Source organism: Vanacampus margaritifer, chromosome 1, assembly GCF_051991255.1.
Source record: "Vanacampus margaritifer isolate UIUO_Vmar chromosome 1, RoL_Vmar_1.0, whole genome shotgun sequence".
In the NCBI taxonomy this organism is placed as follows: Eukaryota; Metazoa; Chordata; class Actinopteri; order Syngnathiformes; family Syngnathidae; genus Vanacampus; species Vanacampus margaritifer.
In genome coordinates this window covers 18,156,373-18,180,044 of record NC_135432.1, presented here as the reverse complement: position 1 = coordinate 18,180,044, position 23,672 = coordinate 18,156,373, and the positions used below count along the sequence as shown (strand labels likewise).

Sequence of the window (23,672 nt, the reverse complement as noted above, 5' to 3'; positions counted from 1 at the left end):
CATGCCCCTCCACCACCAAGCAATACATTGTATGGTATACGGCTAAAAATACTGGTACGGTTTATATTAGTTGCAGTAGTAATCTTTGCACGACACACTGCTGCCACATGATTGATGGACAATTGTCATCCCTGTGATACAGTGGAACATAATAGTGGAATAGGAAGAAAATGAAAACCACGTATAAAAAAAAATAGTGGATTACAAGAGTGAGATGAATGCGGTTTCTGTCACTTATTAATAAAACTCAGCACACAGCACTTGCTGCATTGTAGAATTTATCGGTGAATATCTGTAGTGAACTGAAACTCTAGCACTTATTGTAAACGTGTAATCTTGTATTCTCCGCTGCCCTCTGGGCTTGTGACCAGAGTAGAAACATAGAGCAGCCTTATGGCTTGTTTCTAAACAGTAGACTAGTATTGCAACTGCATTAACCTTGCCAGCAAGCTGAATTCTCACTGTATTTTTGAGTTCACAAACTCTCCCCAAGGCGAGACAGAAGATGACATTTTCATACAGTTGCCTTGATTGGTCAAAACTAACGTGCAAAGATGCTGCATCGTCCAATCAGCTCCAAGTATTGTACAGCAAGTACCTCCTTTCCCGAACGGATCTGCCGAGTGAATTTCCAGATTGATAATGTGAAGAACTCCCTTGGATGAATCACAATTATCAATCTGGCTTGTCAGGCTACAACTGCATCGCTAGTAAAAATGTTGCACAGATACATCTATTGCTCATGCTCCATCCTTCGCCCATTTGTAAATACAACCATAAATGCTGTATATAGTTATAACTCCTCCACGTTTTTTAGTGCTTCACCATCTCCCCTTTTAGAACCATGGCCTCAGATTTGGAGATACTGCGAATGGGTTCTCTCTTCTCTGGCAGTTTCCCTGGTCTGGTGAGGCTGACAAGACTACATTGTCCAAAAACAGCAGCGATGACAGGCCTCCCAAACTGCTGTTTGTTGTTATGAATTGGCTTGTTGACTTGATGTGATATTGTTTAAGACAATAATGCGGGTTGCTTTTCAACACGCCAAAGGGGATGACTATGACATAAAAATGCAGTCCATTTATTGGGCAATGGAGCGATATAAACCCGGCTCCTCTTTACAGCATCCTTCAGGCGAGACTGTTTGAGGACAGCAAGGTTTGGTTGGACCCATTTGTCTCTCCACTTGCTGTAATGCCTCCAAGTCCTCTGTCCTTGTTGCTAGAAGGCCAGGTGGTACCCTTGATAAAATGAATCAAAAAGATCCCTGACCGTCCCTGGTGGCTCATAAATCAGTGTGGACTGGACTGTCTGTCTCCTTTGTGTGTAATAGCACTTTTATCCAGCCAGACGGCACCCGGTGAGCTTTGTTTGATTATCAGTCTCCAATGTTGACTTATTACACGTGCACGCTGCCACAAGTTCTGACCTTAACTTTCTTCTGCCAAATACATACTCTGCATGTTAATGTACAACTTCCTTTGGCTAGTTCTATATTCCTTGCAATATTTCATTTAAGTCATGTTTTGTTTGAGAGAAAGACACTGGCCCCGTGGCGCACACTGTAAGTTGACTTACGAAGTAAATATTCACTCCGCTCATTTTCACTATATTACTGATAAATGATCTGAATTGTACAGCAGACGTTTGTCAGCAACATAAAGTATTCAAGAATAGTCATAAAAAAATAGCAATTACTAGTTGCACAGGCACGAGTAGATAAAAATGTACTGGCACTGTCTCAAATTTGAGAAGCAAAATGCTGGCATTTAGGGGCAGTCTGGAGCACTGTCAATTTTTGTTGTTACAGCCCTAGACATTTGGACGAAAGTGAAAATGTTTGAGGAATGTGACTGACATACTGTGATATTCAATTGTTGACCAAAACTAAATTTTCTGTGTGTAGCTGGAGGGCCAGGTGGTCGCGTTACTGGTACAGAATATGGAGCGACTGGATGAGCAGGTTAAAGAGGAATCTGATGGTGTCTTCAACACACTGGGTAAGGACTTAAAAGTTTCCTTTCCAAGAAACTGCCTTTCTTCCATAACTTTTCAAAAATGGAGGACGTTCTTCTCACATGCTACACCAGGACTTCTTGTCGAATCCTGCTCGGCCTTCTGTTTGTTCAGAATGATTTCAAATTAATTTTACACAAAGAATATAAAAGAAATAGAAGTCACCAGTTTTAGATGAGAATTAAATTTGGGTGGCACGCAATACTTAATGTTTGTTTTGACGCTAATGTCGTATTGAGGAGTAGTTTGACAAGAGGATTGAGAGTTTGCATGCATTCAAGTTTGCTCCAAAGGCAGATATTGAACTGAATTCTTATTGATTCCTAATCACTGAACTAATCAACTATTATGCCCATCGCTAAACTACCTCTACTTTGATCGTAATTGATGTAGGGACAGCGGATGCTTCCATAACCTCAGGTGTATCTTCTTCCTTATGCTGTTCTTTTCATCATACTCCTCATTAAGGCTGCTTGTTCTTTCAAAATAAGTGTAGCAATACTAACGAGTTAAAGTTAAAGCAAAATACGTGAGAGAGAACTGAAGTCTCATGCGGTGCCACTACAGAAGTGTCACTTGACATGTATGGCAGCTGTTTGATCTTAGATGTTTTGTGCAACTTAAATCAAGACATTAAAAACAAATCTTGATTGAATTCCAAATCGGATGAGCAGAGCATAGGGATTTAAACGCTAACTTCACTCACCATCGTAAGCCAACGCTAACGAGTCTTTATATCTCCATCACAAGATTGAGGTTGATTATAAAGGTTGATTAGGTTAAAGTTGATTATACCTTTTGCCGTCCTACTGAAGAGCATTTATTTGTTATGACGCTGGAATAGATAGAAACACAAAATAAAAATAATGTAAATAATAATACAATAACATTAATAGTGTTTAAAAATAATGTTGTGAACATATGTTTTCACTTTTAACCTAACTATAAGCGATTTTTCTAAGAGACAACGGGTACCAAACCCAAACATAAATTGTGAGCACAAAAACGTTATTTTGGATTTTGTGACCCATTCCACCCATATATTTACTTAAATCCCACCCCCCAATGCAAACATATCTTTAACGGGATGTTAAATGCGACACCCAAGATGAGACTACGTGACCTAAAGGTGGGTGTGGGTCATCGCACACTTTGCCAAGTCCTTGTCTGCAGTTAGCCTGACATGACTCAAAACTTTTCTGCCTGGCAGCTCTTTTTGCTGCGAATGACTCCACTGAGATGATTCTTTTCTTTGCCGCCAGATTGAGGCCGAGTCACAGGAGGGCTGTTGAGGTGTGTGTGTGTGAGCGTGTGTGTTTGGCTCCAGATGCGTGTCGGGGAGCAGCGCCTGTGTATAGTCTATTCAAGTGTGTGCCTCTGTTTGTACGGGTGTGTTATGGAGGGAGCTCTCCTAGCTTCAATAAGCCTTTTGTCTGCTCTCTGCTCTGAGCCTGCTGTCCTCCAGGAGGACTGTCTGTCTGCTCCGTTTGAATCCCTGATAAAGGTCTCTGCCTCTCCCTGCTTTCCCTGGCTCAGTCACCAGGAGCCCCTTCTCCCTGGTTGGGTACTCATTTGTATTTTGCCTTTGTCTCATCTCTTTTCATGTATCCCTAATTTTCTGTATTGATTGTTTATTTATTTGGCTCTTTATTTCTTCATTTATCATATTTGCGGTCTGCTTGTGCGCCACACTCCCTTCGCCTTTCTACCCTCCCTTCTGTTCTACCTCGGCATCCATTCGCCTCCCTTCCTCTCCTACTTTCATTCGTTTGTATTCCCTTCCCTCATCACAATTCCACATTATCGCTCTCTGTCTGTCCCCTTCTGCGGCAGTACGCTCTGATGAAGATATCATGTGGCAGCAGCTTCTTTCTAATCATAGTCTAAGAGGGAACTGGGACCAAACCCAGACAAACCTTTCAATATCAACACACTGTTGTATCCCTTCATTAGTATCCTTCAAAATCACTCTGTGGGCTTCTGTTAAAGGCCACTATGTTGAGTTTGTAGCATATACAGTAGGAAATACATCATCCTAAAATTGCCAGACACTTGTTGCCACTGGCTGCTACAGAGAAGAGACGATCATTTTTGACAGCCTGAGACAGATGTGAGATACGTATAGGATGGATATGTTTCTTTGACAAAGCTTGCCTTCACATTGTGAGTGTGACACCGCAAGACAGGGTGAGAACAAAAACAGCTGCATATCACACTGTGTGCATCTCATCTGTGACACTGTCAGGTAGCAGTAGGCAAGAAGTCCTGGCTGGTGCTAGATATTCTTTATAAGATCAGTATCAGCACCAAAATGCATCCAGCACTTTACAGTTATGCAGTTATTTGACGGCTACCAGTAGCTTGATTCGGGTGCCTGTGACAACAGCATTTTCAGAGGTGGATTTTGATGTTTCCTATGGTGTTTGTGTCCCTCAGCCATTATAGAAAATATGGCTGAGTTTAGACCGGGCCTGTGCACAGAAGCCGCTCAACAGGGACTCATGCAATGGCTGCTCAAGAGAATTAAGGTAAGAAGTAGGGCTGTCACTATTGAATAGTTTTAGGATTGATTATTCTATTGATTATTCCATTGATTGTATTTTGCAGTAAAATATATTTTTTTCTGATTTCCATTTATTTACCAATGATAGTGTTCTAATAATTATTGTTTAATGATTAAACAAAACCAAATAAACATTAAGTACCATCACACGAGAGGTCCAACCTGCTTTCGCAAAAGATTACAGAAATTAGAGAATACTGTATTTAATTTCGTGAGGCTGAAATCAGAGAATTAAAAAAAACAATTTTGGTTGAAAAATTAAAACAATTAATCGATCATCATCAAAATAGTTGTTGATAAATTAATTTGCTGATCTATTAATTGTCAATTACCGGTACTTGATTAATTTTCAGACCGCTAGTAAGAAGCTTACCCATTGTTATTTACTTACTGCAAACGTACAGTAAAACATTTTTGAGTTACAAAAGTGGTGCCATATTCTGTGTGTGTTTGAATGTCCAACCAAATTGTTACAAACAGCAGTTTCTGCAATCATCTATATTCATTTGTGTTGCATTTAGGGTCTTTTATTCTGGATCAGCCTACACGAAAATATGTCATGCAAGAAAAACTCAATCTGATAACTCATATGTTATTACATTGAGTATGAGGATCTTAGATCATGGAGCTGTGTCATATTTGATTCTGTGCTTGGTGCCCCATAAGTTTGGGGGCAAAAAGCTCATCTAAATTCTTCTCAAAAAAGTTTGTGTTTGTTCTTTGGTGTCAACATGATTAGAGAATGGAGATTTTGAATGAGTCCGGCTGTGCTTTTAATTATTTTTTTTATTTTTTTTATTGGTGCGACATATACTTGGAGTTACTATAATCTGAAAAACATGATGATTAACATAAGGAAAAAACAGGAAATCAAATCAATAATACTTCAGTATAAATACTTCGGCTCAATATACATTAAATTAACTAGCAAGATTGGTTCTCAGTAACAGCAGTACAGTGTTCCCTCACGTTTCACTGGTGACAAATTTAACTTTTAGCATTCAAAATGTAAAAAAATCAATAACAAGCTGCTGATAAAGGTTTTCTTTTTTTATCTTAAAATGGCTTGCCTGAACCAGAAATCGGGTTGCAAATTGGTCAAAAGTAAAAATCCGCAATAGACTTAATCTGCAATAACTCAACCACGAAGTAACGGGGGAACACCGTATATTCATATTTATCATACAGCCAGTGTGTAGTAAGTTCTCCTAACAATTGCGTGTCACATGCACTTTTTTCATTTATTACGGGAATTAGGGTGCATTTGGAAATCAAATCTAACACCCTTAATCAGACAGTGTGAGTATTCGGAGAAGCAGAGCGGGTTCCCTTTCTTTGAATTTACAAAAGAAATTAAATTAAAAGCTGTATAAGGTGAGAGCTAATTGAAGTTTTCCCATTGTTTTCTGTTAGGCAAAGATGCCTTTTGATGCTAACAAGCTGTACTGCAGTGAAATTCTGGCCATCTTGTTGCAAAACAATGACAGTAAGTGTGTCATAGAGAATCATATATTATGGCTCACAAATGATGTTCCACAGCTCCTCGTCTCTTTTTAATTACCTCCCCTGACGATGTCTTACTATAGATACCCTTTTCAAAATTACTCCCTCATGTTTTCACTTCTTATCATTTTGTCCCATCACTTCTTTATCTTATTTGCGCTACCACTTTTCTATTAATCTTGTAATCTAATTTTTTTCATTAATTTTCTGTCATTGTCTGCTGTGTTTTCCATTTTATTACTCCCTCTAATTTGCCAAATGTCAGTTATCAGGCCAATGAAAGTTTCTCATTAATAGTACAACACATACACGATGAAATCATGACATATTTCCTCATGACCACCCTTATCCTCTTTTGGTTCTCAAGTTTAATTTAAATCAATTTAAGGTGGAAGGAGAAGAGAGATTTGTCAGTGGCGATTAAAGGACTATCGTTTAAAAACTGTAACACATGATCTTTTCCTTCTCTCACTCAGTTTTTCATTCTCTCTTCCACAGGCACAAGAGAACTCTTGGGGGAACTGGATGGCATTGATGTGTTACTGCAGCAACTATCTGTAAAACTCTTTTCGAGATTATTGCTTTTTCTGTGCATTCATAACCCGAATACTTACCCATTATCCCTATTATTGTTTGGGAACGAAAATCAATCTTTCCTTTGATACAGTAGTTTTGTTCCCAGACCTTCATTTTTAATATTACCACATAAATCTGATAGTATCCTTTTTATAGCAATAATTTGTAGTGTCTTGTTTTAACAGCACCATACTTGGCTCTATTTGATAGTGATGCTTTTCCATCGGCCCAAACCCCAATTCCAACTACAGTCATTTCTGGACTACACGGCGCTACTTTTTTTCACTTTCATTCGACCCTGCGGCTAATACAAAGGTGCGGCTTATCCATCAGATCACAATGGGGCACACTATAAAAGAAGCGCAAATGCGTAAGGCAGAGCAAAACAAACCAAGTGAGCCCAAATACAGTAGGAGAGACAGAAAGAGAGCGAGACAATTTGCGCCCTCATTATGGAAAGTAGAAAGTAGCGGGCACCCGATGCGATAACATTAAAACACCTGCGGCTTACAGTCGGGTTTGGCTTATGTGTAACAAACTCGAGTATTTCCCAAATTTAGCTAGCGCGGCTTACAGTCAGGTGCGCCTTATAGTCCATAAAATTACTGTATGTTGGGACATTGCGTAAAACATAAAAGCAGAATACAATGCTTTCTGAATCCTTTTCAACCTATATTCAGTGACTACACTACAGACAAAATATTTAATGTTTAAACTGATGAATGGGATTCTTTTTCTTTTTTTTTTTAGCTAGCAAATATTCTCTCATTTTGAATTTGATGTCTGCAACTTGTTCCAAAAAAAGCTGGTACGGGAGCATCAAAAGGCTGGGAAAGTTGTGGAATGCTCAGAAAACACCTGTATGCAACATTCTATAGGTTGATTGGAAACACGTGACTGTCATGATTGGTTAGAAAAGGCACATCCCCGAAAGGGTCAGTTGTTCACAAGTAAAGATGGGGCAACGTTCACCATTTTGTGAACAACTGCATGAGCAAATAGTCTAAAGGTTGAAGAACAATGTTTCACAACGTGCAATTGCAAGGAATTCAGCGTGCTTATCTTCTACGGCCCATAATATCGTCAAAGGATTCAGAGAATCTGGAGACATCTCTGCATGCTGGTAAGGCTGAAAACCATCATTGGATGCCTGTGACCATTGCTACATCTACTAATGCAAGTTAAAACTACCATGCAATGTGTAAGCCATATATAAACAACACTAAAAAATGCCACCAACTTATCTGGGATGGACTGACACAAAGTGGAAAAGTGTGCTGTGGTCTGATGAGTCCACTGTTCAAATTGTTCTTGGAAATCATGGAAGTTATGACCTCTGGGCCAAAGGGGTACAAAGTTCAAAATTAACATTAAGTAGATTGTTTTTGGAGTGTATTCAATTGAATATGGGTTGAAACTGATTTGAAAATAATTTATTTGTTGTTTTCTAAATTGCATTTTACACAATGAATGTCTTAACTTCCATGGAATTGGTATTTATACTAGAACTAGCCAGCTGGGGTTATGGGAGTATGTCATCAGCACCCAAAACCATCAGTCATCAATTCCCGCCAATGACGATGCCCACTTTTTGGCCTTCGCACTTGAAGCACTTTGCAAAAGGTGGGCATCGTTATTGACGGGAATTGACGATCAACAGAAGTGCCCACCTCTGGCCTGTACAAAGCAGAGCAGGTTCTCATTTGTCTTTGCAATAATTATATATTTTTTTATAAAATAATATAATTTGAATACACTACAAGAAGTCTCAGCCTTTCCTTAAGTAAAATTTGTTTCCTTACGTTGGCCAACACACTCATAGTTAAGTAAAAAGAAAAGGATAACCGTTCTCTTTTCCTGTAGCCTTTCTGAGTTGAGTTTGAGTTGCTGGGGAGGAAAATAAATAAGACTAGTGGAAAGACTTAACGCAAATAATCCACATTTAATGCAGGTCAGTGCACACATATCTTCTATTGATCTTTGTTTTATGTACTTGTAAATCTTTTAGGTGTTTAAACGTCACAACCCATCCACAGCTGAGGAACAAGAGATGATGGAGAATCTTTTTGATGCACTGTGTTCCTGCCTAATGCTGCCAGCCAATCGGGACCGTTTCCTCAAAGGGGAGGGTCTTCAGCTAATGAATCTCATGCTTCGGTGAGGGTTGGTGTTTGATCAAGTCTTCCATGTATTGTGTATTACAACCACCACCGCTTTGATTATGGCCTGCTTTAAACGTTTGGTTGAGCTTTTATCAAGTCTAAATCTAAAAGATGTCAAAATAAGTACAAACTTGAGGTCTGCACACCGTCTGTGCAGTAAGTCTATAAAGTATATAAGCGAGAACACATATTTACAGAGATGATCAATATCTCATTATTGAAATTATTTTATAAAAATTGTCTGCAAGGATAATAGACATGGAAAAGGTGTCTTTTAGAAGAAACCTTGCATAAATGCCAATGTTCATTTCCATGAAACTAGTCATGCCGAAAGTATGACATCTTTTACACCTTTTGGTAAGATTTGCAAAACACTGTGATGCTGATCACTCCTTATCACATGACACCCAGTTCCATCCATTTTGGGTACAATATATATATTTTTTAAATCAGGCTAATGATATTGTAATCCCTGGCAGTTAAAAACAGAAAAAAACGATTGGTATGTGGTTGGTAAAGCTCTTTAATGGATGCTTTAATTTGACCTTTTAGCCTACCTGCAGAAACTGTTGTGTTTTGGATACTCACAGTCAATTTGTGGGGTCAAAACTATATTGTTGTTGACACACAGAGGTTTTAAGTCAAGTGTCAAGGAAGTGAATAGGCAACTTCCTCATGGGAAAGTGTGCTTTATATTGCTCCACCCTTGGCCTCCCCAACCATCCATCATACCTAATGTTTCTGTCTGGAGAACCATACTCAACTGCCTGAAATATGTCCCCCTACTCTAAGATAAATACTGTCATCTGTCATTTGTGGCAACGCAGGAAGATAAACGGCTACATTTCCTGTGAGAAGGCATGCACTGAAAAGAGAAACACTTAACATATCTTGCTGCTATTATGATTGTATAAATTGCATGTTTGTGTTTGATTTATTTTGGGAACTACAGTGTATATGCGGTAATACTTTATTCATTAAACTTGTTTTCACAATTAACTGAAACCTACCTGTATGTATACCATAAGAAAATAACTGCTTGTATTTTGAAGTCTAAATTTTAACAAGTCAACAACTTGCTGTAACATTTGATGGGAATAGTGCTGGCAATAGCTCGCTTTTCCTGTGTTTAATATAGGGAAAAGAAAATGTCCCGGACCAGCTCACTCAAGGTTTTGGATCATGGGATGATAGGACAAGAAGGAGGAGATAACTGCCATAAGTTTGTGGACATCCTCGGTTTGCGAACCATCTTTCCACTTTTCATGAAAACTCCCAAGAAGATGAGGAGCTCCGGTGCTTCTGAGAAAGAGCATGAAGGTCAGTCATTAATTATGACAAGATAATGTTTTCTCTCGAATCTCCCTCGACTCTCCCTCTCAAAAAAGCTCATGTTATCGTGGCCTTTGTTTCTTAACCATGTTAGCAGAGGGCTGCAAAGATCTCAAATGATGAGTTATTGAAGGTTTATCTAGAGCCAGCATGCCAAAGATGTTCAGATTGTGGTATATTGAGCCTCGTCTTAAACTTAAATGGCTCGCCTTTGAACTTAAACAGATGGCCGTGCCTTTTAATACCTACTCCTTGACAAGCTGATTTTCCGGAGGCTATATTTTCCACTCACTTCATACCAGGTTTGACTTTAATATAACTCAAGTTAGCATAGCAGGTTTAAAAGAATTTTTGGTCTTCATTTTTCTTAAATTGCTTCACCTCCCTTTTCCGTTGTACCCCCACGGGAGTTTTACCAGCCTTATTTATTACTAACTAACTAGTTAGGTATCCAAGATGAAAATATCAAAAGCTTTTTGTTGTTGTTTTTGTTGTTTTTGTTTTGCTTTTTGTAAATCCCATTTAAATTTTAAATCCCATTTTGTCTAGAAAATGTCAATTGTAAAGTACGGGACACTAAAACCTGCAAGCAACAACATGAGTTTCCACCCTGGGAAATCACCGGTGTTGTGATAATAATGCATAATATCTGAATATAGAGTCAGAGTTTTGTACATAAAGATTTAATATAACATGATGTTAAGTCCACCATGACCAAACTATTCTTTTTTTTTCTTCTTCTTTTTTCATCTCCAGCAGGTTATATACATGGTGTATTAGGTTTAAGCATGGAGATGGACTTCTCCAGTATAAAGCCTGCCACTTCTTACTCCCAATGAGCTCTTTGCTGCTCTGGCAGTGTACTATGTTTTGTTCCTGTATAGTCTTGCAAATTCGATTGTAGTGAGCAATCCCAGAAGACACTGAATCATGTTTCTTCCACATATGAGACTATACGTTTGGGATCATGAGCAGTCTTTCTCAAACCTTTCCTAGTCTTTGTCTCATAAGTTCATTAAACTTGTCTATGCACTTTTGGACTTCAGGATTCAAACAAAGGGCACTTTTCCTCTATATTGTGTTTCATATCCAGACGAAAGTAAGCAGAAATAAAGCTGAAGATGTTGATCTTTTATCTAATATTATCATTTTATGTCAAATCCAAATATTTTCAGTCAGCATCAGTAAATACACATTGCTTACTTTTATGCTGCCGACGTCAGATTGATTCATGCTGTTTGCACTGTGATTGACTGGCAACCTATCCAGGGTGTCCTTGACCTTTTGCTCAATGTCACCTGGGATACCCTTCAGTCCCTACCGTGGCGCTGAACAGGATAATATGCAGTATAGAAAATGGATGAATGGATGTTGAGCCATAAGGGACACGTCCATGCTATGCTACTACAGATGAAAAACTAAGAAAAGTTTTAAGTTTAAAAAAAAAAACGAGTAGATTGTTTTCCCATTTCATGTGAAGAGCATTCCATATTAAATTGCCCACCCCCCACCCCCATCCGTTCATATAATCATCTGCCGTGGTTGAGGATAGCTGGAACGTGTCCCAGCTGAAATATGGCGCATTGTGGACAAATCACCTCTCATTATAATGATAATTTTAATCAATCATATTATTTTATGTAATAAATTGCATGTCCAAGCATAACCACTGAGCGCTTTTAATGTATTGAGTTCTAATAGAAAATGTTCAGAATCAAAACTTTCTCCATAATAACACTGTCGAGATCAATTAGATTAACCACTTCAGTCAAAAGTAATTAAGATGTCCTCACTGTCTTATTTCTTTCCTTCTTTCATTTATTGCCACTGCTCCCTCCATCATAAACCTTGGTGCAAGAATGATTCCCATGAAATCCTTTTATGAAATTGACGCAGTGCAAAGGAACAGGCATTAGCGCACAGACTGGCATAATAAATAGACATTTTAAATGGGCTGGGATAGAGAAAAAAAGAGGAAAGTTTCCAATGATAAATTGCAGCAGTCTTTATGAATATTCATTTCCAGATAAACGTTTTTTCCACTTTCATATTAGTTTGCACTTTGCATATTCTGTCATTATTAGTGAAATGAGAGGAGGGTAGACATTTGTAGCAGCCGGGTTGTTCTATTTAGATGGGTAATGGTGTATGTATGTGCACAGGAACCAAAGTAAACAAATCATCACTGTCATCGGTTCAGTAGTCATAGCTCTGTCACGAAAAAGTTTCTTGAACGTGTTCTTTTAAGAGCAACAAATGACTTCATCCCCCTCACCTTTTCTAATGAAAGCAACAACCTCCATTTTAAATAGGCAACAACCGTCGCATCACAGAAAAAAACAAATTTATTGTATGTGTCCTACTAATGGCACTCTAGAGTCAGGCTGGAGGAAGCCGGTGGATTTGGAATAGGTCACATTTACAAAACTAGAACCACCACAAAGAAACTGTACACCTTTTTTTCCTTACTATCTCATCAGTTTAGCACCTGTATCTCATCGTTGACATTAGCCAGTATTATTTTATTAAACTGTGGGCGACAAAAGCAGATAAGATTAACGTATCACCTGGACCTCGATCACGAATCTTTTGTCGCATATCTCAGCTTGAAAGATTACAATCAAGTCGAATCTCCCCTTTTATCGTTCTTGTCACTGTTGCTTTGATATAGATAGCGTTTTGAATGATTGCTATCCGTGTTGTCAAAGCTGTGATTCTGCCTAATCCTATTACAGTCGTATATTTAACACAAAGAAGGATTTGCTGAAAATCCCTGTGTAAAGACACATTTAATTACGTTTCTTTTCCTATGGGAACTGATCATATTTCATGTCTGTGGTCTCTTGATGTATTAATGAAATACACCCCCACATTTGTTGTAAATGAACAGTTGAAAGTTTGATGAAATGAAAGTTTTTCAAGGCTTGATTTAAAAAAATAAAAAATACATAAATATATTTTTTTCTCATCTGCGTTAAATCATAACTGAGTTTGCAGTGTGGTGTCGTGGTACTACTCGTACTCCGGCACTTCTCCAATACATAATTATTGTGGTTAAACTTTTAGGGATACAGGAAAAAAAAGTTTCGGCTTTTCTTTTGTAATTAACTTTTGGGTCAATTACAACTTATCTGACAATGTCAAATGCTTTCAAAAGTGGAATTTCAAGTAGGAATAAATAATACCACTTTATATTATTTATATATTTATATACAGTGCTGCTCAAAAGTTTGTGAACCCTGCAGGCATGGTCAGATTTTTTTGTATAAAATATTAAAATAACCTTATTAAATGTTTAGTCATACCCCAATCTACAATTCTGACATTGAAAATAATGGACTTGAACAAAAAGAATGATAATATTGTCATTCATTCTTGAACAAAAGTTGTTGATTTAAGAAAAACTCAAATTTCATGGGTGCAAAAATATGTGAGCCTCTCACTTAATTGAACATTGCACCTCCTTTTGCAATGAGAATTTCATCTTCCTTGCAAAATGCAACCAGTTGTGTGTGTGTATATATATATATATATATATATATATATATGTTTCTATCTAGCTATCTATCTAGCTATAAATATATAAGCAAAAGACAGGGTTAGAAAAGTTGAAGCGATGTGTGCAGATATTATGTGATATTTCTATAGAAATTATTATTATAATTATTATAATAATAAACTAGCAATATCTCTGTACTGTTGGTTTGCAGGACCCCTCTGTGAGAGCACATTTAAGTCTGTCTACTGTCAAAATGAGATTGTACTTGAACAGCTTGCTTCCCTGGTGTTGAAAGACCGATTACTGTTCCCCAGGCCACAAATATTTTTGGTGCCTTTTGTGTCTCCCAGCAAATTATTGCCACCTATAGTTCAAACGTCATTGTGCCTTATTCTGCCAAACAATAAAACCAGACCGCTTGAGATATTTTGCATGCGGGTATAAATTGGAATTTAAAAAAAGAAGCGTACACCGAGCATTTTCTAAAGCTTGTGATCATTGGAAAAGTGATTTTTCAAGTTTCGAAAGTAGTTCTCTGAAAAGCTAATTATGTAGTAGTGATAACTGAATCATCATCAGTGTTTGTTTGCCCATTTTTTGCACTGTTAATTTGAAACAATTATGTGTTTTTTAATAAAGGGATAAAAATTTAAACGTGTTCTTTAATCCGATTCATTGAATAATCAACAGATCAATTGATCATGAAAATAATCGTGAGTTGAAGCCCTATTTTCACCAGAACAGACCCATAGAAGTGTAGCCTCTGTTTAAACTTCACACTTTTGTTCCTGCATTGTGGAATACAGTACCTATTTGCACGCAGGTGACGTCCTGCCTCAGTTCTATGTCCAAAGATGAACAAATTCTGGCTCATCTTCACTCCTCCCTTCTTTCAATTGTTCACATGTAAATGTTCTGGCTATGCCGTTCAGCCTGTTGAATCAAAATTTTTTATGATAAAAAACATGAATCCATTTCTCATGACTGTTCCTTTTGCCTAAGATCTGAGTGTGTTGTGACTAGACAAATGTATTTGTCCACCTTCTCATTGTGTTACTTTGATGTACCTACCTATCCACCTTCCTCGCTTTCGTGCAAAGCACGTAAATGAGGTATTGATCATATGCTTGTCCCAGGACAGATTAGGAAACTGTTTTACTCAGTCTTGCCCTTAGCTTGTACCCTTAATGCTCTCTACCTACACCAATCTCAGAGGTCAACACTTAGTTTCAAACTTTCTGCCAACTGTGATCAATAGCATTCTGTCCAGTGTGTGAAGGTGACAACACCAATTACAGCTCAGAATAAATTGATGTGTGTGTTTTTTTTCCCTCCTCCCAAAATGTGTTATCATCATAACATTGAAGAAAACTTTCTTATGGAGAACTTTTCGAGCAAAATGTGTATATCAGTATGAAACACACACACACACACACACACACACACACACACACACACATATATATATATATATTAATTGCAGCCGTTGCAATTTGAAAATCTTTTTTTTTTTTTTTACTAGAATGCAATTTGATTAATTGTTCAGCCTTATAGCAATGTCTCCATAGCACACTCCTTTATACAGCAATTTTATGTTCTCTAAATTGTGGATCAACACTCTCACCAATTTAAATGAGGGTCTTTTTTGGATCTCCACTTTCTCAAATACATAGACACTTCTGGTACTACACTCTGGGATGACAAGTCAGTTGCTGCAACACTATAATAATACTGAATAAACAGAACGTCTTTGTCTTGCTTGTGTTTTATTCTCAGATTCTCACACTCAGCAATAAACAAATGATCACAATGCCCTCCATTTTTTTGTGTTATTTTTCCTCCCTTAATGTCAAACTAAATTCTTAATGTGAACTCTGTAGTGGCGACTGCCAGTACTTTAGGTCTTATGGGCAAGCACGCTGCAGGTCACGAAGGCAACTGACAAAAAACCCAACCTCTTTTAAAAGTAAAAATGGGATTGATTCCTGTGCTCTTGTTGCTTAGCAACAGAAAAGCCTGGTTGAGTGAGAATATTGACCTCTTGTTGAAAAAGTCCAATTACATGTTTTTCTCCGCATGCTGGATATCCAGAGATTTTACAATGTCATGTTCTTCTGAACCTGTGTGCACAATACATTGTTTATTAAGTATCATAAACCTAATATAAATTGTCAGCTGTTAGTACAACCTGTTAGTAAGTAGGAAGGCATTCGGTCTCATCGAGAATTAATTGTACTTGGAGAAATTGTTGTGCAGTAAATTTTATTCTATTAATTTATTGCTACCATTAGAACCATTGAAGACCATGTGCATCCTAAAATTAATTCTGCATCCTTTTCTCAAGTGTTTTTATCGGAGGGTACAATACAATCAGTTAACTTTTGCCTTCCCTTCTGTATTATTTGTAGAGCACGTCTGTTCAATAATTGCCTCCATGCTGAGAAATCTCAAGTCACAACAGAGAAGCAGACTCCTGAACAAGTTTACAGAGAATGACTGTGAGAAGGTCAGTACGCTTGTTTTTTTCCCCTCCATTTCTTTTCTCCTTTCTGAAGCCTCAGCTTCTGCATCTGTAATTAAAAGTATTTTTCAGTGTAATTAAGGCATTTGTGTGTCTTAACTCCACAATGGGGAAATTCATGTTTGAGCAACATACCGCAAATGGCTTGTGGAGACAAAAAAATATATATACAGTATACAGAACACCTGAATAAAAGTACCAGAATCACCTGTTTAATGAAAACAAACTGGAATGTGGTCTGTTTCAAAATTTGCATGGTATGTGCTGTTAAATATTACTCATATCATGATAAAATTAAGCACCAGCATCAGCAACATATATGATATGATAACAGATATCAAATGGCAGTTCCCTATGACTCATAATAAGTAGCAAAAAAAATGATGTTATACACATTTGTAACCTTACAACATTACCTATCATATACGAATAAAACTACATTTTTACTCCTAGTCTCTGTACAATGTGACACATTTTCATAATAAATATATTCACATTTTGCGATTGGCTGGCAGCCAGTTCAGGGTGTACCCCGCCGACTGCCCGATGTCAGCTGGGATAGTCTCCTGCACCCCCGCGACCCTTGTGAGGAATAAGTAGTTCGGAAAAGGGATGGATGGATATCGTCATATATAACACAGTCCTTAGATTTTTTTGATTTTTCACTTCCTGAAAACAAAATTGAGCAGCAAGTGAAGGTTTGCACAGTCAAGGCCATGCCTCCAGAATTTGATCATGTTCATGTACTTCGGACATCAGGGTACCCATTGACTCATTGAACTTATGTCAGCTTTTCAAAGAGGTGCGCAAAGTGCTGCCCCACTTGAGCTGGCATGGTGGGGACGATGCCTTACTCACGGTAAACGGCAAGCACAATAGCATCTCTCCATGAACTGCTTGCCATTTGTTTTAGATTTTTGTCCATAGTGGGGCTCCAACCTATGCCGTCCAACCGCAAAGCCCTGGCAGAATAAGCTACTGGTGGCCCCAAATTAAGTGAAAACTTTGTGATAGTTTTGGTTTGAATCCACTATGGTTCTGAATAAGATTCTTTATAAAAGCAATATTATTTACAAACAAAAACTTAGTTTCAAAATTTGTACGGCAGAAACTTAAACCAAACGTGTAAATTAGAACACACCTTAATCTCACTAACCTATGTTATCACAGGAGTAAAGTCATAATTACAGTCAATTTAAAAAAAAAAAAAAAAGAACACTTGTAGGCCATAAATAAAAAAAATACATGAAAAAACATAACTACTGAGGTAACTAAGCATACATTGTGCTGTGAGACGATGTGTTCTTAACGCCACTGCGCAATACACCCTTCATAATGTAAACGCCCATGTTGGGACTGTTGTAAATCGAGAGTAACCTGTATTTATCCATCCATCCATCCATCCATTTTCTTAACCGCTTGTCCTCACATGGGTCACGGGGGGCGCTGGAGCCTATCCCAGTTGGCTTTGGGCAGTAGGCGGGGTACACCCTGAACTGGCTGCCAGCCAATCGCAAACCTGTATTTATGTACAGTGAATATAAATATTCTGTAAAACCTTGTTCAAATGCAAGATTTTGTGATTTAAAAAAAATCAAAGATAAATCATTTAAAAAACTTCCCACCGTTAATGTGACCTATCACTTAATTGAGAGAGAAAACAATCTTATCTTCCAAAAGAAAAACATCAAAAACTGGCTACAAGTATAGTGGCTGCCTGCCGCACATCATGCTTTGGGGCTTAGTTAGGGTGGGGTGCAATGCATTTTGAACAGTTCCAAATATCACTCCGTTTCGCAAACCTTCATGTGTCTGCTAGAAAGCAAACAAATGGAAAAGCCTACTAGAACAGCTGAAGTTATTTGTGGTAATTAAAGGCACTTTAAATGGTGGCAAGTGTGTGCTGGCGCTCATTTAACATGAGTTTGAATACGATTGGTTGATTCATTCTAAACACATAAACACACCCAGTAATGAGGGTGTGCACGTTTCGTATTAACTTCGATTTTTTAAATTGAGTTCTAGATGTTTTGTTTCTTTCTTTTTGTTATATTAACACACCCTGGCATTTGAACAGGGGTGTGCAGACTTTTTTTTGTATCCACTTTATATGCCAAAACCATTTCTTCTTCACTTCCACTTCTTTCTGTTTTGTCTTATATTTTCTTTCTCATTTTATTTTGTCAATTCTTTGCACTCACATAATTTCCCTATTTTTTTTCTCCATTTAGCCTTTTGTATGCTGCCTCACTGGCTTTTTTTCTTCCCGACTCAATTTCTTATTCTCGCCAGGTTGATCGACTGATGGAGTTGCATTTTAAGTACCTGGAGGCCGTTCAACAGGCTGACAAGAGGATCGAAGGGGAGAAACATGTAAGCATTTCTCCTTTCACCTTCCATCCATTCTTTCCTCCCTCTCTGGAGTACTCGCTCTCTCAGTACCTCGTTCTCACCTTTTTTAACGCATCTCATCGTGCACCATTTTGGTTGGAGAAAAACCTTGAAACCACCGCTATTTTTTGTGAAACATTTACACGTTCGCAGTAAAGATGGCGATATGAACCACAATCCCTGTTGTAAAAGGCAGGATGGTTGATCAAAAAACAGGATATTTTTTTGTTGCGGTATTGTTGCAGTGTCACATCCAAAGCTCTCTGGAAGACGCTGACAGTGACTGATAAAAACATGACACATTGTAGGAAAGGAAGGACAATCTGCACACTTCCTATTGAGATGTTTCCAATTGGATGTCTCTGGAGCTGTGGAACAGACAGATGATGGAGACGACGTAAGATAACGTGGTCATAATTTGACGGAAAATAAATAAGCTGTGGCCAGACTAGAGAGAGTCTAAATACATCTATAAAAAACGAATAAATATGCATTAGATGGAGGAAAGTGAATGAAGGTGGAGTGAATTTGTGTTCAAGAGTTGGAGACCATGTTACGATGACAGGAAGATTAATTTGTCAGTCAGCCTGAGATTGCCTTGAAAGGCCAGACAGGTTGACATTTTATCTTCCTTGTTTCACTTTTTTCTCTCCCAGTGTGCCTCTGTCACACTCTTGTCTTGTTTCTTCCCCCGAAAATGGCAAATGGATGATTTGTGTGTGATAAGAAACCTTGTCTGCATGTGTACCACTATCTTAGAAGCCACATACCTACAGTCACCTTCCTCAATTCTATGACTCATGCCCATATGCACCCCAACTTGTGATAGGCACACACGCACAGTAGCTTGAAATTATTTTACAAATCAAACATACAAAACATTTCATCCATCCATCCATCCATTTTCTTGGCCGCTTTTTCCTCACAAAGGTCGCGGGGGTGCTGGAGCCTATCCCAGCTGGCTTCGGGCAGTAGGCGGGGTACACCCTGAACTGGTTGCCAGCCAATCGCAGACAAAACATTTCATTCAGCCTTTATTACATTTCCAAAATATACCAAGCATTGATCAGACAGACAGAATAAGTAAAAAAAAATCCTCCTGTCATATTACAGTCAACATGACATCCTTTGTAATAGCTGAATCCGAAAGAATAATCATTACCTCTGCCAAGGAGGTTATGATTTCATTCGCGTTGGCTTTTATCACTTAAAAATGTTTTTGTTTGTTCACAACTTGATATAATTTTGATGTACATATATACTACTTTCATTTCTAAAAAAGAAGACCTTCGGCCCGGCCTCAAGATACTTAAATGATACACAGAGATGCGATACATTATAACCATTTTAACATATGCCTCCTTTGTAGAAAAAAAAAAATAATAATTTTCAAGTCTTATTTGACAAATGAGTAAAACAGTAAAACATGACACAATGCCAACCTTTTTTTTGCTCTCGTGAGTAAAGCAGGGATCGAACTCACGGCCTCAGGTTTGACAGTGCAGAGTTTTACCGGTGCAGACAGGTTGTAAAAAAGTTGACATGTCCAGGCAAAACTGCACGTAGTAGTAAAGATATTGCCTGTCAGGGTTATTATGAAATCTTCCTCAAATGATGCAACTCCGTGAGACAGGAATCAAGGACCACACACAAGTTTGTCTTCCTGCAAAGAGGAGGAAGTGGATGCCCTCAGCACCAAAGGACTTCCTGCCTCCACCTCCCTGCTCTGCGCATTTATTCACAAGATTAGAAGGCGGAACAAAAGGCGGTACTAAGTCATAGGTTCCACATAACTAATCTCATGTGAGGAAAATGAAGTCTGCGTACTAAAGTCTGTCTTTTTGTGGTCAGTGTTCTTATCGCCTTTGCTTGTTGATTCAACTTGGTTTGTTTGTTTAAATGTTTAAGGAGTGCAACCTACTAGTTGACTAAGCTATCGGTTTTATCAATTTATTTGGATACATTGTTTTTTGCCTGTAATAAAAATATGCGATACTCGACACAGAGCAACGCTATTTCATTTTGTTGAAGTTATAACATTTAAATGCATTTAATGTCTTTCAAAACTCTTAATTTTAAATGACCCATTATTTGAACCTGATTATTTTGACATGATCGTACTAGCATGTATTTTTAATCGTTTGTGACTTGAGTACAATTACATTGTATCAAGTATAAAATTCTTATACAAACTAAATGTTATCTTGATGCACTTTTAGCTCCTTTCTACTGGTAAAGCTCCAATTCTTAAAAAAAAAAAAGATGAGGAAATGCTGACGTCTCTATGACTTGGAAGAATGTTTTAAAGACACCATCCCAGGTGCAGTATGTCCATCCCCTTATTTGAATTGTGAGGCTCCCGTTGCTCCATTTTATCTCTCTGTTGCACCTTTACCCCTGTAAGCCTGTTTTTAAGCGCTAAACAAAATGGATTTCTTTGCAGCATGACGTCCACTGGTTTTTCAGAGGATAGCAAAGAAAAAGTCACTTGCAGACAACAGTCCCACCACCCTCCCCTAAATAAGCTGCTTAGTTTTCTGCCATAGAGGTATCTCTTTACTGTCCTTCTCCCATCAGTATTATTCCATCATTTTAATCTTAAAGCTACTTTTCCTGCTTCCTTTGCTTAACGTTTATCATACCTTACCCGTTCCCTAACTGAACTACAATACTGCAAGTGGAAGGGGGGCATTTATTTCCTCAACTGCAGATAGGAGGGAGGGATGTATATTAGAGGATGAATCAATTGTACAAACAATTGTACTTGTTTATCACAATTTATATCACGTGAAGCAGGACACGAGTTTGAAATCATCAAATTTATAGGTTTTTTTTATGCTCCCTTCTAACCTAAAATCCGGGAGCCGTCAGATCCATACATAGAGCAATTGTGACCAAAGACATTTATGCTGCACCAATTCTGGACCCGGCCAGTACTGAAAATTTGGTTATAGATATGTTGGGCTAATATTACGCAGTCAACCTTTTTCCAGTGCAGAAAGATGCTCAGCCCATCCCACCCGTAAGCTAAGATAGAACACTGAGCAACTTGTTTCCCATTCATGGCAGTATGTAAGGGGGCTTATGCCACGTATCGGTATCGGACCGATACCTGACCTTATTTCAAGGTATCGGTACTCTTGCAGCAATTTCATGCAATTTATTGCTTTAAAATGATCTACCATTGTCTTTTGGAGGATTTTTTGTGTGTCAAACAATAGTAGTGATATGCTGGCTTTCAACATAGTATCAGAGGCATAACAAAGGCACAACGCCACCAGCCATAAACACAGTGTGTGAAGTAATACTTGCTCCCTACGTCCATTTGTGCCGAAAACAATTGTTTCCGTCACGCTGACATTACCACGCATGTATGTAATTATTGTTATGGGGTAAGCCGCAACAACACAAACCAACATAGTCGGGGCATTAAATCGATCACAACTGGACTGTTCTGGTTGCCTTAGAAGACATTTTGTCTCTCATCAAAGCAAGCTGCTTCACTTCATGCAACAAGACTGGTGCAGTGCTAATCAAGCCTTGTTTCATGAACCAATGAAGCCTTCTCAGGTGAGAGGTGAGACGTCTTCAAATACAAGCAGAACAGTATTGCGATTCAATGTCCTGAGAATAGTTTGACCTGAATGAATTAGAATATTCACAAACACACTTAAGACATAGCAAAGTGCCACTGCAAATACATCTTTAATGTGAATTTAATGGGAATACAGTGAAAGCGGCTGACATATTTTTTTAAATCAGGCTCTGTATCTGGGTTTTTATTGAGGTTATGTAACCTCTCGATTTTTCTCAAGCCTAATAAAGAATTTAGCTTGCCACACACACACACACAGTTCAAATTGGGGTTTTGCTAAATGCTGACACCATCGCATTCATTTTGCTTCAGGGTATCACAGAAGATGTGGCCCCACAGGGAGGAATAGTGCTTATAAATTCTCAAGCAAAATTAGATACAGAAATATAGAAAACAGCAGGGGCAGTGGATAACCATTTTTTTGTCATCTAAAAAAATTATACCAACAGATGTAATATCTAAAAAAAAAAATTACCATTTAATTTGACCTATAATCTGTAAATGAGAGGTGACATAAAAATAAACAGCTGAGTTAATGTGATTAGACACATTTGTCAACCTTCTGGGATGTGGCATTATTCAGAACTAACCAGTCACTTTCAAAGAGAGTCAGTACACTCCTACCACCATTTAAAGTGCCTCTGATGAACTACAAATAAAATTTGGATGTTCTAGTTGGCTTTTCCTGACATTTATTTGATTTGTAGCAGATTCCTTAAGGTTGTGCACTAACACTATTGGTATTTGGAAGGGTTCATAATTACCTCCACCTTGCCTAAGGCCAAAGTTCGAATCAACGCTGTCCCCTCTTTGCTTCACTGTAGGTATATGTGTCTTTTCAGTGATGAGCAGTGTTACCCTAAAGCCCGACCTACTTTTTGGACGACCACAAAGTTAAACTTTGATCTGATCTCTCAACTTTTGCCATGTGACTTTGGGAGATTTCACTTGTTTTTGTTTTCTTCATTTTGCCAGGGAACTCAAGTTTTGTTCCTACAGTGTCGCTTCTGCTTTTGTGGGGATTCAGCTACCCAGTTTGTCACAAGAGGACTAGAGCAGGATGAAATCACTCATGTCCAAGGTTTCCAAAAAAAAAATTATCTTAATTTTATTACAGACAGGGCTATTGTTTGACTTGATAAAATAAAAATAACAATTAGTTACATGGATCCACAAAAATGTAAATGTTCCAACAAACCCTAACCCTAACCCTGTTTTCCTCCATGATTTCTCCAACTCTTTTCAGCCACCTGCTCCTTGTATGACTGCTACTTAATTCCTCTGTTTCTCCATTGCTCCAGGCCTGCTTTAATCAGGTGGCTTAAGCAATTGCACCTGTTTTAGCTGTAAGGCATACTGGGAGATGTAGTACCTGGCAGAATATAGCGTCCCACCATTACATGCTACACTGGCTACATTTGTGCAGTATGTATAATGTAGGTTTTCACCTACTAGACAATATTTAACCCTAATAACTGCGATCCAATTGTCAAAAGACGGCAAATACTATTCAT

At 38.1% G+C, this 23,672-nt stretch overlaps 1 protein-coding gene across 1 annotated transcript in view; it reads left to right on the top strand.

Moving 5' to 3' along the window:
- ctnnbl1 (catenin, beta like 1) overlaps positions 1–23,672 on the top strand; it is a 42,774-nt gene that overhangs the window by 8,049 nt on the left and 11,053 nt on the right. Inside the window, exons 6-13 of the mRNA XM_077579423.1 lie at positions 1,907–2,000; positions 4,453–4,544; positions 5,993–6,065; positions 6,581–6,639; positions 8,667–8,815; positions 9,959–10,140; positions 16,060–16,157; positions 18,465–18,545. Of these exons, the coding sequence (XP_077435549.1) occupies positions 1,907–2,000; positions 4,453–4,544; positions 5,993–6,065; positions 6,581–6,639; positions 8,667–8,815; positions 9,959–10,140; positions 16,060–16,157; positions 18,465–18,545 (828 nt within the window). The remainder of the gene's footprint in view (positions 1–1,906; positions 2,001–4,452; positions 4,545–5,992; positions 6,066–6,580; positions 6,640–8,666; positions 8,816–9,958; positions 10,141–16,059; positions 16,158–18,464; positions 18,546–23,672) is intronic.